A 15,377-nucleotide genomic window follows, 5' to 3' on the forward strand; every position below is an offset into this window, starting at 1 on the left:
ATATATGAAATTATTTCTCAAAGTATGTTTAATGCTCGCTTTCTAGGCACATTGAAAATACTTCCTGCAAGTTTCAAACTTATACATTTACACCCAACTGATCTGTGTTGAGTAACTGCAAGGATCAGCTGGTATAGTGGCATCGCTTCCATTTTCCAGTTGAAGAAACCCCACCTAGGAACAGATTTCAGCTATAAATACCTTCAAAATTCAGTTCCTGTGAATATTTTCAAATGCTGCTTTAACATACGCTGGTTCCTGAGAACAATCCCTGTGATGAACATCTTTACTAGACAATAAAGACAAACGGAGGAAACTCCACAACTGAGGAGTCCTCACTCCTCCAGGCAGACAAGGGGAGAACTGCTGGCACTTCTCTTTCTATTCTAACTCCTCAGTTAAGTGTTAAAGTCACGAGGCAGCATCACCAGTCTCCCAGAAGGTAATATATTAATAAGTAAGTCTTCCTACTGTATTTATAGACTGAGACAAAGAAAAATGTGGAATTGAGTATTTCATAAACCTCTGCAAATTCAATAGTTATCTGTAGGCAATTTTAAACAGAGTAGTTCTGAAATTATAGTCTTTCTTATAAGTCATTAATTTAAAGGCTACTTTAAAACAATTTGTAAATTTTATAATCTGTTATAATCTAACTTTCAGACTAGAAAGCAATTTAGATCAGCAATGAATGTTAGAAATGCTATAGAATCAGACAACAGAACAAGATATTCACAAACAGCCTCTTCAAGTAAATGAAGGTTTACTTAGGACAGCTGTATACAAAGCGACATTTCTGATCATTTCTATTTTATAACCTTAAGTTATATGTCAAGAGCTAAGTTCTTTCCTTATGCATATCTTACTCCAGCTGTCAGGAAACTCTTTGTGTGAAAAATTCAGGAGTAAATAACACTGACTTTTGCCCTGGAAGGCAGAGCACGTGTCTCTTGCATACTCCTGCGCTGCAGAGCAACTTCTGCTATGCTGTGACTACTGAGGTTAGCTTCGCCATTAGACCTCTATATAGACCAAGAAGGGGGAGATGAAGAATAACTTCTTAACCCCATGACCACTCCAAATGTAAATAAATGCAGACAGACCTCCTAAACACAGGAAGGACCGGACTGAGTCAGCCCCATGATCCATTCAGGCTGTGATTCAGTGTTCAACAGCAAACAGTATCAGCCCCTTCAGAGAAAAGCACAGCTAGGCAGAGGAGCGTAATAGGAATTCCTCCATCAGTGATCTCTCTCTCTAATGCCTTAAAAACAGAGTAAATCCTAATTCATACGGTTTCACCCATTTAAGAAATAATTTATAGTTATCGCTGGAAACTATTTTAAATAAGTGAATGTACAGAAGGGGCCTATGAAGCCAAACATTTCCATGATGATCAGCCTTTTTTAGTTACAACCCTGATATCACAGACCAGCAGCAATAAAATGCTTTGCAACCCCTTTCCTTTCCTTTTTGGTAACAGCAATTGCATCAGCTGAAAAACACTTGTCTTACCAACACATTCTCCATCCTTAAGTTCATAACCTGGCTGACAGCTCAATTCCTGGAGACATTTGAATGATCCCATCGTGTTGATGCAGTGCTCTCTCCGCTGGCAGGTGTGCGTATCTGTTACGCATTCATTGATGTCTACAAGAAATAGTTAAACAATTCAGTGCCTCATATTTATCAAGTGATCGGCCTCTTCCTGCTCTTTTGGAAGGAGTCAAAAGCTCAAGTGAAACCATTTCTTCCAAAAGATAGTCAATATAGACTTTGCCACAGTGTTCTGACAAAAGATTTTTTATTCCAGAATCTTTTGTTAGCACAGAGTAACTCAAGAGACACAAATCACAGGGAGATTTCCTTCTCCTCCCCTCTTCCCAAATGTGCGGTGGATGGTGCAGGCGTTGAGGACAAGGGATGGACAGAACTGATTACATGCAGGGTGGGCGGAGGATTGATAATCAGCTTCTGGTTTACTGGATAAAAACCTCCTGGACAACTGAATGAGAAAGTGATTAATGCTTATTGCTCGTTACCAGGTTTTCATAGGTTAGGCTATGTATCAGTCCTGCTGCTTCATGCCAGATAAACAGGAGCTGCTAGTGTGGAACTGCTGCAAGAGATAGGTCCTGAAACTGCCTGCCTCGCTGAAAGTGGAGTCATGTAACATACTTATTTCCTAAGGAACGCATCATTAGAACCAGATACACAAGAAAATACAGAGAGAGGAATCCTGAAGGCTCAATCAAGTTTGTAAATTTGTATTTAAATCTTTAAAGAGATCTGATTTCAGCAGGTGGAGTAGTAGAAAAGTTCTTTTTAAAAAAATCACTTAAATACAAGATTGCAGAATGTAGGACAATTTAGAAAGGAATATGCCACACCTTTAAAATGATAAGTTTCGATAGGCTTGGATGAAATAATGTCAGTTTGAGGTTTTGCTTATTTTAATAATGAAAGCTAGGAATAGCATGATGAACAAATGCTTAGAAGCAATAAAAAGGGGTAGAGACTGGGAAGAGAAACTTTCTTGCCATTCTCCGCAAAATCTTACAAGTTCACAGTTCTATATAAAGCTAAGAAGTATTTCTAGAACTAACAAAAGCCAAATGTGACCAAAACCATTACCGATCATCTAGTTTCTCTGCACATGAAGCTGTTTACATACTACACAATAAAGCAAGTAAATCAGATTTTCATTTTGGCTGTAGAACCTCATTCTCAGATAAGTACAACATCAGATACATTACTTCCCCTTGTGGAGCATGAAAAAGGGAAAAGCCATTTTAAAAGCTTTTTGTCTTAGAAAATGTGTCAGCTTGTTTTCTACCAAATAGATGAAGAGGAGCACCAAGAAATTTCAGTTCCTGCTGAAGTCAGCTAACTGGTGATGTGCACTGAGTTTTGCAAGACCAGTACGTTAGCTTGGTGCCATTTCACTTCTCATTTGTGTTTTCTTTCTGTTTACCATTGCTATTCTTCACATGCTGTGTACTTGCTTTCCAAAGCCAGCTGATTAATCCACAGCAAGGTCATCCAGCTGGATATCTTTCTGCCTGTCCTACATGATGTTTGAGTACTTCCACTGAGTGGCAGGTACTTGCCTACCCCAAAGTTTTTACAGGGTTATGTCCTCCTAATGCTTGTACAGTTTCCCAGTTTCTACACGTTAGAATGAAGAGCAAGCAGCAACATTCTCCTAAGTGGTCTTGGGGGAAAAAAACCCCACACACTCAAAACTGAAAAAAAACCCCCTCACGTGCTGGGAGAAGAATATGAGCTGCTGTGGTAGACCTCGCCCACCTAACTGGACTTAGTTCTTAAATAAATTTGATTTTTTTTTTTTTTTAGGGTTTTTTTTTTTTAGTTTTAGAGAAAAATGGCTATGGATAGTCACTTAGCAGCATCCAAACCAGTGCAAGACTTTCTACTGGCTATACAACAGATCTGAGATGATCTTTTCTTGCAAATCACAAGAAGCCTTCTCAAATAAACAAATTGTCAGCACTACATTGCATCATATGAACATAAGTTAGTTCAGCACGATGTCAAAAGAGCCACTAGGAGGAAAGCATGTTTGTCTGAAATACTACCCAAATAAGGTAGGAAGCATTCCACCTGATTAGCAGGTGTAAAGAGGTAAAAAGAAGGTTAAGATGTCACAGAGGAAAAAAGAGCTAATATAATTCCATGTTTTGTCTGTATTTTTTGGTTCTATTTTCAAATTTCTGAGTACTTGAGAAAATAAGTAAAACTGGCCAGAACGCATTTGAGGAAATTAAAATTATGGAAACCGGAAGATTACATGCAGAATTTTTTATTTCAATGAAAGTTTTGTGCACAAGTGATACACTGACGATCTCTAAAGCCTAATGATTGTGACCTGGGCTGAGATGCAAGGCTTAAACTATGAGCCATGCAGTATGCAAAGCTCTGCTCTGTCCTATCCAATGTTAGGGCATGAATCTCCACCTCTGATAGCAGGCCAGTTGCCAGCCCACCAAAACTCCCTTTTCATTTTATTAAACAGACATGCCCTTTTTTGTTCATTTTTCTAGACATATCCCTAAATGGTCATGCCACAAAATGACATCTCAGAAGACTGGCACCTTTCTCATGAGTTCCCGTCTGTCCACGTCGTTGCTCTCACCACCGATGCCTATCGCAACACAATGTCCCTCAGCATGAGCGGGAAAAGGCATCTTTGGGAATATGGTCCCAGTTTGTGCTGCGGCAGCACATGAGCTCCTGCACTAGCTCTGTTCAGCCCAGGCTGTACCTAGTATCATTTTGCTCTACCATTATGGCACGAGGTAGAGGGGAGTGAGGACTGAATACATTTTTATAAAAAAGGACAATCTCTTTCTCCTTTTTTCCTCCCTGTTGATTATCCATAAAATCAAGAGTGCCCATAACCTGTCTCTCTTCAGTACTGGAAACCAACTCAACAAGTCAGTAAGATGCTTGACAGAGCGCTAGGAAAAATATGAGTTATGTTTTCAGTTTGAAACAAAGTTAATTCCCAACATTGGACCAGCTATAGTCTTCATCCAACACAATTAAGACTGTGAGATAGGGCAAGATTCTATTTATAAAAAAAAACCAGGAATAAGAGGAAAAATAATTCAGTAATATATTAAAAACAAGTCACACAGTTAATTTTTGAGAAATCTACTAGGTCTATGTGTGTGGCAACAACATTCCTCACTTTATGTCAGTAAAAAACAGAATGAAATGTAATTGTGTAATATGTCTTTTCTTCCCTAGAATTGTTGTTGAAAACAGCAACATATAGATGATCCCTGAGCATATCTGTTGCATCTAAGAAGCTGACATTTTTGCAAAGCAATATCAACATTTACCCAGGGCTATTTTTTTCAATATGTACTTTGACATTAAAAATTAATTTTTATGCATGTTTTATAAAAATGTGAAATGCAGACTTTTTTTGTTCTGCATCTGTAGTTTCTCATGATTTTTTTTTCCTCTTCAAATTACTTCAGCTCAATTTGTTTTATGGAACACATCTGTTTAATGTAGTCCTGTTGTTATTTTGCAACCACCCATCCTGTGCTCATGCACAGTCTCTATGGTTCAGCAATAAAATGACCACTTACTGCTCACTCTGGCAGGAGGGAAAATTTAGATGGGAGTAGCAAAGAAAGTAGCAAACTAGTCTCCCGTCAGTGTGCATGTGGGTGGTGGTAATGACTTTGCCTGAAAGTCACCAGGAAAAGCAATCCACATTAAAAACATCCAACCTGGCTCTTATCTCTGGAGAACATGGAGCTTTCAAGCCTAAAGACATTTTAATATCTGTTCACACAGTTACACAAAGCTGGTGTGTGCAAGCTATTTAAACAGCTGGTGACTCTTCATTGTGCACGCTTGGCTTTCAGGAATTCTGGATATCTGCTCTTGAATGCACCTGGAATTATAATCTTCCACAGTTTGACTAAAGGAAATTCAACAGATAAAAGCTTATCAGCTGTTTTGTTGCTGTGCAAAGATTGTTCCTCCCGTCCCTAAAATATGCAAAGAGTAACATCATTAAAACAACAATAATTTGTGAACAAATTACCAAAGCTTTCCTCACAGTGTTTCAGATAGCTCAAGATGGAGCACAAAAGCAGTTAAGCTGGAAAAGAATACCTTAGGCGAATATGGCTGCAATGAGGCAATTGAACAAAACAGAAACCACAGTATGCTTGTGGCTTTCCCCTTTGACTAGAAAAGTAGGAAAAATGTTAAATAGGGCAAATGTTCTCCAGGCACCACACACAGAGCAGAGCTGTATATGAGTAGGGAGAACACAGGGCATATCTATCCAAAAAGATAGAGAAACTTCCAAGTTTTCTATATTATTTACAAGTTTACCTGTAAAAACCTGACTTGCATTAGAGAAATAGAGGTTTGTTATTTAGTGAGGGAGAAGGGGATCTTTTAGCTTTACAAATGAGAGCTGTATCTTTCATTTTATTAGCAATGCCTGAGGTTTATCTTCTATCAGTCACAATAAAACCTGTTATAATGTCACGGGGTGGAGGAAGAAAGTGAATAAAAGGAAGCACTTGGCATCTTCTATAGCACCTTCTGCCAAAGTTGCTGACAAACATGCATTAATTTCGTTTCAAAACTCTCCTGCGAGATGTAGAAAAGGACACATACATCCCTACTGCATAGTCCAGGAAAAACATCAAGGGATTAAGCGGCAAGATTTTCAGAAGCAGAAAGCAAGGTGAGGCGGTTCCTTCAGCTGCTCGCTTACCGGACCTTCTATTGAGAAGTGTGGTACATGCAGCAGGCTCTGTGAAAGCCATGAAACACACCATGCAGACTGTGGCCAACTACAAATACCATCTTCCATCTCATAATCTGATACTTTCTCTGTAAAGGCACCCTTCCTTCCAGTGGTGTTCTCTCAGCCATTTAATTTAAACTAAATAATTTCATTAGTTTTCCATGCTTACCAGTATCTCTGATTTCAAAATAAATAATAATAATTAAAAAAAAAATCAAATTTCAACAATTTAAGGAAAACCCAGAAGATAGTAAACCACATCTCTGCTCTAAACTATGACACTGTATAAACTTTCCTGCTCATGCCCTCATGCCATATGACACTCATTAATAAGATGAGATCATAGAGCTTTAAAAGGTAGGAACAAAACCAAAGCTGTGATGGTCAGAAAATCTACATTACAAATGTAGGGAGAAGAACAGGGGTGGAAGAAGGCGAATGTATTCACACATGACATTATATTCACAGGCATTGCTGCCTTCATTAATGACTAGAGGTCTCCAGGTGCTCCGTTTTTCCAGGCGTTAGCACACAACACTGCTGCAGCTCAGGTGCCTCCTAACCCAGCCTCTAGAAAAGTACCCCAAATAGAAACTGTTTCATAAGCTCAGGCCTTGGCTTTTTGAAGCAAATTAAATCCTTATAAATACACTTGTAAGAATAGATTGGTTTCTTATATGAACTTAAATAGCAGGGATGATACAGCAGAATTATGACGCATCTTCGACTTTTACACAAAGAAATTTGTGCCAGAATCAACAAAGGACTAATCTGAATTTTATAATTCCATCACTTTGGAATGGATCTTTTCCACTGCCCAGACTTAGGCAGATTTCTTGAGCTGTATTTATGAAGTTTTGTTGTTTCATGATGTCTGGGGATTTGGCAGTATTGACACTGTCCAGAGAGATCAACCGCTATGTTTTCTTAGTCCAGTTTAATAGTCATCAGTACTGCTGTGGTCACCATACCTATGAACTTTTATGACTTTTGAGCAAAGTTATATGTATCCTGAGAATGTATTGCTAGGGAAAAAGCCAAGAAGCATACAACTCATGATGTTAAGTGGCTGAGCAAATGGTGCACATGTGTTTTTACTAACTCATATTGAAATGTCATATGCAAAGATGGCCAGAGAGTCTTTTAGCACAAATGGTTTAAATGCATTGCAGAGCATGAAGAATTATGATGCTGTGGTGAACGGCTTATACCTATCATCTTACCAACACATTTTCTATGCCTGTTGAGTATAAAGCCCTCTGCACAGATCACTCTGTGGTTGACACAGTAGAATGATCCCAATGTGTTCACACATAATTGTCCTCTGGAACAAGCGTGAGCACCTGTGAGGCACTCATCCAAATCTATATCAACAAGTTGCAACCAAAAGGGAAAAACAGAATTCTATTAGAACAATTTCTGAAATGAAACAACACTTCTTTCACGCTGGAGATGCCTAAATGAAGTGTGTTGGAGCTACCACATCGGCACCATGCTATAATATATACAGTGTTACATTGAAAATAGGGCTGGAATAAACCCACAGAGATCATCTAGTCCTTGCTTGCACCCCTACGCTTTCGTCATTCCAGATCAAGAGCCATTCTTAAAAACAGGCAGTCACACAGATGCAACACACACTCTTTGCAGGAAACCTGTTCCAGTGCACCACCACCCTTACCATCAAATACTTACTTTAATACAGATTATAAATGTCCCTTGCTACAATTTAAACTCACTACTTCCACTGACATTTCCAAATTTTTTCACCTCCTGTAGGAATACGATTGCCTTGAAATGCCCCTTTTGATTCTCACATTAATTAATCAAATCAGCTTCCACCACACTTGAGTAAGCAATGCACAGTGAGTATTTTATCTGGTGATATTAAATTCCCATTTTCTTCACAGACTATCTGGAATTTCATTAAAATGATTTGTCACTCAATAACATCTGAGATTAAGAGCAATGTGGATCACTTGTGAGCAATTCTGAGCATCAGAAGCTTCTACTTGCATTTCACTGCTGGCTGTTATTGCTCCCATACTTACAGATTTATAATTAAGGCATGTCACAGGGCATTGCTTCTGACCCCCCAGTCTTTCCTGGGCAAATATATCCTTTGTCACTACCCAAACATGTCCATCCAAAATTTATATAATGTGAACAATCATGATGCAGCTTTGGAATTCACTGTTCATCATTGTGCAGGCCTGAGCTTCAGTGTCAAGTGAAACTCATGGAGCTGGACCAGCTTACAATAGCACATTCTTCGTAGGAGTGAAGCCTCATTGAATTCAGGTTTTCAAGGCAAGCAGAAATAAAAACAAACAAAACAGGTGACAGGGCAGAGCTGTAGCTCTGAGGGGGTTCCTCAGAACAGCAAACATGCCCACGTCCTGCTAGCTGCTCCCATTCTCAGGAAGGAAAGCTGCGTGTCCACAGCTGTGTAGACAGACCCTGGGGAGGAAGAGTAGTGGGAAGAGAAATCAAGAGGGCTGAAAAAAAGCCTGGAATGTCAGAGGAAAAGAGCACAAATCCAGGCTTGCCTTCACCTGAAGTCCCCAGGTAATAGGCACACTGGATAGACGTGCTTCAGGAGTTATCTGTGAAGCAGATCTGGTATTCCTCCTGCCAAACGGTCTCTGTAATGCCACTTGCAATTCACAATACTGAAAATAAGGAACCCTTAGAGAAATACCTAGGGGTATGATATCAATGAGATCTATATAGAAGTGTTTTAACCATGTCTCTGTGGTGAACCTGAACCACTTACCTTCACAAGAAATTCCATCAGCCATGATAGTATATCCAGACAAGCAAGAGCATACAACATTTCCTTCCACAATATTGCAGATGTGCTTGCAGGGGCCATTATCTATACAAAGCAAAATTGCAAAATACATTAGCATTCACAACACAGTTACAAACCTCCAGGTCATCCAAATATAATCCCAGTTTAGGCAATGGGGAATGCAGTTTGTAAACAATCTGTCCGGGCAGCCCTAATCACTGTTTACAACCCTCCTATTACACAGAAACACACCTGTGCCACTCCTACCTGTATTGTTCACAATATGCTGCACAGCCGCACTGCTTACCTTAAACTAAATAGCAGGTGTGTAACAACTCTGAAATCAGAGTATAGCCTCAAATTACTTCCTCAGGTTTCCCCTGACAATTCCTCAGCCTTATGCCAGAGGTAACAAATTAAGGATGTACGTTGAAATAAGATTGGTGAAGGGATATGTGGAATTTTATTCTGGCTCTCTAAACATTCCTCACTCATCTGCATCTGCATCTGCAGTTTACACCTCCAACATACCTTTACACTTATCCTGCTCTTCTTGTAAGGACATGATGAGAAGAGGCTGAGAAGGAGAGGCTGCTGAAGGGATGGTGGCTTCTGCTTCCAGCCTTGTCACCTGTTCTTTGTCAGGATCTGTTAAGGCAAGGGAGGCAGAGAAAGATCAGGGACATCATCATCTCCACCAGGCACCCCACGGCAAGGGTCCCAGGCCCATTCATCCCACTCCATCACGGTTTGTAGGAGTAAACATTTGGTGGCCTGGACAACTGTCTATGCATGGAGATGAATACTCGGTTTTGGAAGCTGCCATCTGTTTGATATAAACAACTGTCCGGCAGCACACACACGCAGAGTGTTGTGTGCTAATGGAGACGCTCACAAACATCATGGATACAGATCAGGGAGCTTGGCTGAAAATAATTTCTGTAGAGTAAAATATCACAACACCTAGTGAATCAAACTAAAAGCGTTAATTTTATTTTCTAAAATGCTGCTATATTGTAAAGACACTGGCTGTCTTTCATTTGGTATATGATGAAAAAAAAACCCGAACCCAAAACAAGTCTTTAAACTTATTCTGTACATCCTATTTCAAGGTAGATGGAAAGCAGATGCTCACCTTTACAAGCACAGGATACTCTGGAATGACTTTTACACGGCTAAGTGGAAAACATGACAGCTTCTATCTGTCATTAACATTTTCAACAAACAGTAATGTTAAAGGTATCAGAATAGTTAAAAAAAAAACTCTGTTACATCAATAAGAGTAATCCAGTTTATCAATATCATCAAAACGGAAGCCTAAATCCATAAGGCTAATTTCTTCCTTAAGAGGGATGTGTCCTGTTCCTATTGATTTCAGTTCAAGTGTCACCTGGAGCAAAGTGTGAGCCACCAAACAATGACAACATTAAACGACTAAGTGTGATTGCAGTACAGATTTGGGGTACGGGAAGAGCAATTTCGTTTAAAAAAGTAAACGAAATCACAGACATACAACGGGCTATGACACAGAGGCAAATAAAAGTCACTTGCTTGTGGCATATCCTGAATGATTTCCCCAGAAAGAGAGCAGAGAAGAGAGAAGAAGCTTTTGCAGTTTCATCAATGTATGCTTTCTCCTTGCCTCACAAAGCCACTGCAAGAACATCACTTCTTCCAAGCCTCATGAAAAAGCGTGACACATTTTAAAAAACAAAAGTTAAATACAAAAACATTCACAGTCCAGCAAAGAGCAGGAAATGTACTGGGACAGGTACAAACACAAAAGCATTATATCTACTCACAGGAGTAAAAATTACCAACAGTATGAGATTTAAAACTGTCTGGTGTGGGTCTCCATGCACAGACCACATGACAGAGCTGCGCACATACACAGAAGAAAAATGAGAAATAAAAGGCCACTGTGCCACGTTGCCAGGTAGAGCACATACGGTTTAGCCAAGCATAGTGAGAGAGGTGCCCTGCCCTGCCCTCTCCCTCACCCGACCTTTAATTTGACCCAGGACTCCTCAATGACAGTAGCAGCCCTTCCTCACCTCACTCTTCGATGTGTCTCAGATGTCTCATTCGCAGTCCCCTACCCTCGTCGCAATCCTCTACCTCAACTGAGCTCTGTAAATCCCTCTTGGCACAGCCATAAGCACTGCAGCCTTGCAGATCTGCCAAGAGTACTGGCTACCCAGATACAAGATGTATTAACCCAAATCCGCACTTCAACAGAGTTAGTAATGGGAGAAGCAAAGCAAAGCAAAACAAAAACACACATATGCTCCAGGTGAGCGATCAAGCCAAATTTTGCAGTGCTAAAATAAGAACCATTTTCTTTACTTCTTTTGGATTAGGCTCCTTCCCCAGAATTTTAATATAAACAACAAGGCAGACAGATGCCACAGAAACACTGTCAAACACATTATTGATGTAAGCGCTGTAACATCATGTTGAGAAGAATGATACAATGAATGCTCATTGTTTGGCTTGGGCAGAAAGTATTTGAAGTCTAAGGAATTTTGTCATTGGATGGCAACACTTATTTTGCTTGTTAAATAACTGAAAGCACTTGTAACTAATATAAGGTTTCAACTTTTCGGTTTATCTGATTTGGAATCTTGCCATTGGAGAACTCCAGACATCAAAACAATTACCACACAATAGACTTTCTTTTCAAGACTTCCACCACACTAGATATATTTAGATTTTTGTATCATTGAAAGATGTTAATGATTTTAGATAAAAATCAAAGTTCAGGAAGCAATGCTGTCTGTCTGAACAGAGTAAAGTTTATCTAAAGGAAAGCTAACCGTGAAATACAATATTACTCTAAGAAGAAAAGGTATTTCATTAACAATCTTTACAAATCCTCTTCTGAAAAGTGAAAACAGTCTTAATTTGAACATATTAAATACCACCCTGATCTCACACCACCGATACACAAAAATGAGGCATAATTAAGTTTCCTAAATGGTTGTTTTTCTTGACATTATTAACCTGTCCAATTTCCACAGAAATTGTCCAAGCATCAGTACCCATAAAAAACCTCACAGAAAAACCTCACAGAAACTACAGAGAAACTAAAGAAAAGCTTGGTAGATCAATGCAGGTGGCACAAAGACACCATCATTCATGATGTTTCCTGCCCATTTTCTCACCTGGAGAGCAGCTGGTTCCATCATCTTGCAAAGTGAATTCTGGAAAACACGAACACTTGTAGGACCCCACAGTGTTTATACACAAATGCTGACAGAGTTCCCCACCGTAGATAAGGCATTCATCCAGGTCATCTCCAGGCAGGTTATTTGACAGTTCAGCTTCATTACTGATGGACAAAGCTTCATTGTGACCTTCCGTCTCTGAAACTACAACAGAACAACACTTGTGGGTTCTCTACCAGCTGTTTTAGCATTAGGACTGTACAGTATGGAGCTTTTGCTCACACAAACTCCAGATACAGTCAAATCTACCTAAAACAGTTACTCCAAGGACAAGAGCACACAAAGCCATCCTGAAGATAAGACCATTGTGCTGAAGGTCCACTACCTCCTTCCATAAGGCTGGAGGGACAGACATTTTACAGGAGCCGCTGACGAAAAAGGTGACCCTGGGAGGTCACAAGCTCACCTGTCACACTGCCTACTAGCGCCACTGCTATTGTTGTTTGAATTAAGGTATCACATTGAAGCCCCATCTGAAATTGGCCCCACTGAAGAACCACACTGAATTTCTAATTTCAGGAGAAAAGTTATCCAGTTTTCAACACCACCATTAATTTATTGGCTACTTCTGTAGCTAGCGTTACAAACATTCTGGGACCCACTTAATAGTGACATGGTTATCCTACCTACTGCTTTTAAACACTGGCAAAAGCGCTATCCTTTTCATTTCCTGACCAAGTTTGACAATGGAAAATGGACAAAAATTGAACCCTAGCATATGCAGGAGGTTACCATGCAACTCATGCATGACAGGTGGCTACATGCTGGAAGGAGCGTGACCTTGGGCTGAGGGAGGAAGCATAGCTGTCCAAGCTCCAGATTTGTCATGCTCCCTTTGTCATGCCTCTTTGGCTGCAGGGATTTGACTTAGCTCTTCAGCATCACTATGTTCATGTGTTGAAAGAGTAAAAACAAACTTGCAGTGCTCTGAGGCTTCTCCAGAGTGTGCCATGAGAAAGCTGCTGTGATGTTCAGCAGTACAATAGGAAATCTATTCCCAGGATGTTTCATTGGTATCATAATCCATGGGACTACTTTGTCTGGAAAAACTCATAATTTGCTTTATGCAGAATCTTTCAGGATTGCTTCTGCTAAAAGACAAGACCAGCTTCACCTTTGCTTCTTACCAAGGCTAGTGGCAGGCCTCTGTACTATGTGACTCAGGCTGGGGGGAACCAAAAACCCAAACTACTAAAGAAAGTATGTTTTCAGGATCAGAAACACCTACATATTTTTTTCTTTCTCAGAACTGTTTTAAGAACAAGGGAGTCTATATTTGATCTGAGAGGGAAGGCAACAGTGCTCCTGTAGCATTAATCCTTCCAGCACCTCCCCATATGACTGTGTGAGACAGAGACCTTATCTGCAACGTCTTCAAATCATAAATGGACACTTACCCTTCTCAGGTGTTACTGTTGGTAAAGGTTCAGGATGCCTTTTTATTTCTGGATGGATAAAGTGATCTCCCCCTTCACAGCAGGACAGCATCACATGACTGCAGGGGTAGCCCAGATTTATGTTGGACTCACAGGTTTTCCCCTCACTCCTTAATCGCAGGCCCAGATTACAGCAATCGCAGCATTGCTGTAAAAGAAGGCAACTATCAGTAACAAGGATTTAATACAGTCCGCTTCAGGGATGAGTCCACACACACACCTGGAACCGATTCGCACTTTCTTTAACAGTGGAGCATCTGGAAAAGCACTTAGGGTTTAGACAGTCGCAAACATCAAAGCTTTACTTGTGCTTGCTTTTGCCATCCCTGCACAAACGGGTCAACTGCAACCAGGCTAAACACAAACTCTCGTTGTGACAATGATTTCAGCAACTTCGCATGCAAGGAAGTAGTGGTGCTGCAGATCACCTGTTTCCAGCTCTTGCACACAGCCATTGCTTTGCATATAGTATATTATAAACAAAATAATACAGATCTATACCTTTTTGCATTAGATCTCAAAAAATGGTTAGTTGTTGAAGCAATGTGAAAGGAATTGTAAATATCTTGCATGGACATGAGGATCAGCAGCAGCACCTGATCTCCATCAGTATTTCAGTAAATACTTTCCTCTACGCACCACTGCCCTGCAAACCCACTGTGACCTTTAATTACCTGGCCGTCCTGGACAACATCCCGCTGAGACAGTGGCTAGAGAAAGGCCAGGGTATATTTTATGAGCTATTTGCCTTCCTTTTCTTTCCTGAGTGCATCTAAGCAGCAGCTTCACTGACAGGTTGATGCAATGGTGCACCCCTGAAATGTAGTCTCTCTTGCGGTCTCCTCTGCTGCAGGTGGCAGACAAAAACTGTGTTGTGCTTTACTCAGTCACATACAAATCTATTGCACAGTCAGGCCACAAAAATACATCAGATAAATTATACCAAATTAAAAAAGTCCATACTGCATATGCATAGTGGATACCTAATCAAGCAAGGAAGCTGAAGGGTTGTAAGTCTCTTCTACAGAGATATACAGGGGTCATATGTGAATTGAAGATGCCTGTCTGGATTTAAATGTAAGTGTCCTGACATCCCTGATATATATATAGAGATGCTTTCACTGACAGAATAGTTATAAAATGCAGAGTCTCTTTCCCTCCGCAACTCCTTTGATAGTCAAGACATCCAGCCCAGCAGCACTCATTTATAATTTGCAGCTACATTGAAACAGCCTCTCTGAACCAAGAGAAGTGATTTCAGTCTATTCAGATATTCAGTCTATGAAAAGGCGTCAGACACATAAAATGAAGGTCATAATTCAAACTGGCACCAGTTAGCTATGTCAACAGAAAGTCCAAGGACGGAACAGAAGAAAACTGAACTAAGCTCCCACTTCCCAGGAGAGAGATCTCTGACCTGAGGAGAGCAAATAAGAGAAGCAGTGTTGTAAGGGTTGGACGCAGTCTGGAAATGAAAAGGAATCATGTTTCATGATTAGCAATCCTAGATTGGCATTCACATTACCCAGAGTCTGCCTCCACTAGGGAGACAGGAAAATTGTCCACTAACAGCTCAATCTGCAGAAACTCTTCTGCTGAGCCACCTTTTTCAA

The 15,377-nt window shown here is 40.2% G+C and overlaps 1 protein-coding gene across 2 annotated transcripts in view; it reads right to left on the bottom strand.

Moving 5' to 3' along the window:
- The window catches only part of FBLN2 (fibulin 2), a 97,863-nt gene that overhangs the window by 13,695 nt on the left and 68,791 nt on the right, over nt 1–15,377 (bottom strand). The window contains exons 5-10 of one of the 2 annotated variants that reach the window (XM_076363856.1): nt 13,726–13,912; nt 12,266–12,472; nt 9,633–9,749; nt 9,084–9,185; nt 7,531–7,671; nt 1,516–1,650 (exon numbers count right to left, since the gene is read on the bottom strand). In XM_076363856.1, coding sequence (XP_076219971.1) covers nt 1,516–1,650; nt 7,531–7,671; nt 9,084–9,185; nt 9,633–9,749; nt 12,266–12,472; nt 13,726–13,912 — 889 coding nt within the window. The remainder of the gene's footprint in view (nt 1–1,515; nt 1,651–7,530; nt 7,672–9,083; nt 9,186–9,632; nt 9,750–12,265; nt 12,473–13,725; nt 13,913–15,377) is intronic. The other variant, XM_076363857.1, reaches the window with a different exon arrangement.

Source organism: Aptenodytes patagonicus, unplaced genomic scaffold, assembly GCF_965638725.1.
Source record: "Aptenodytes patagonicus unplaced genomic scaffold, bAptPat1.pri.cur scaffold_148, whole genome shotgun sequence".
Taxonomy (NCBI): Eukaryota; Metazoa; Chordata; class Aves; order Sphenisciformes; family Spheniscidae; genus Aptenodytes; species Aptenodytes patagonicus.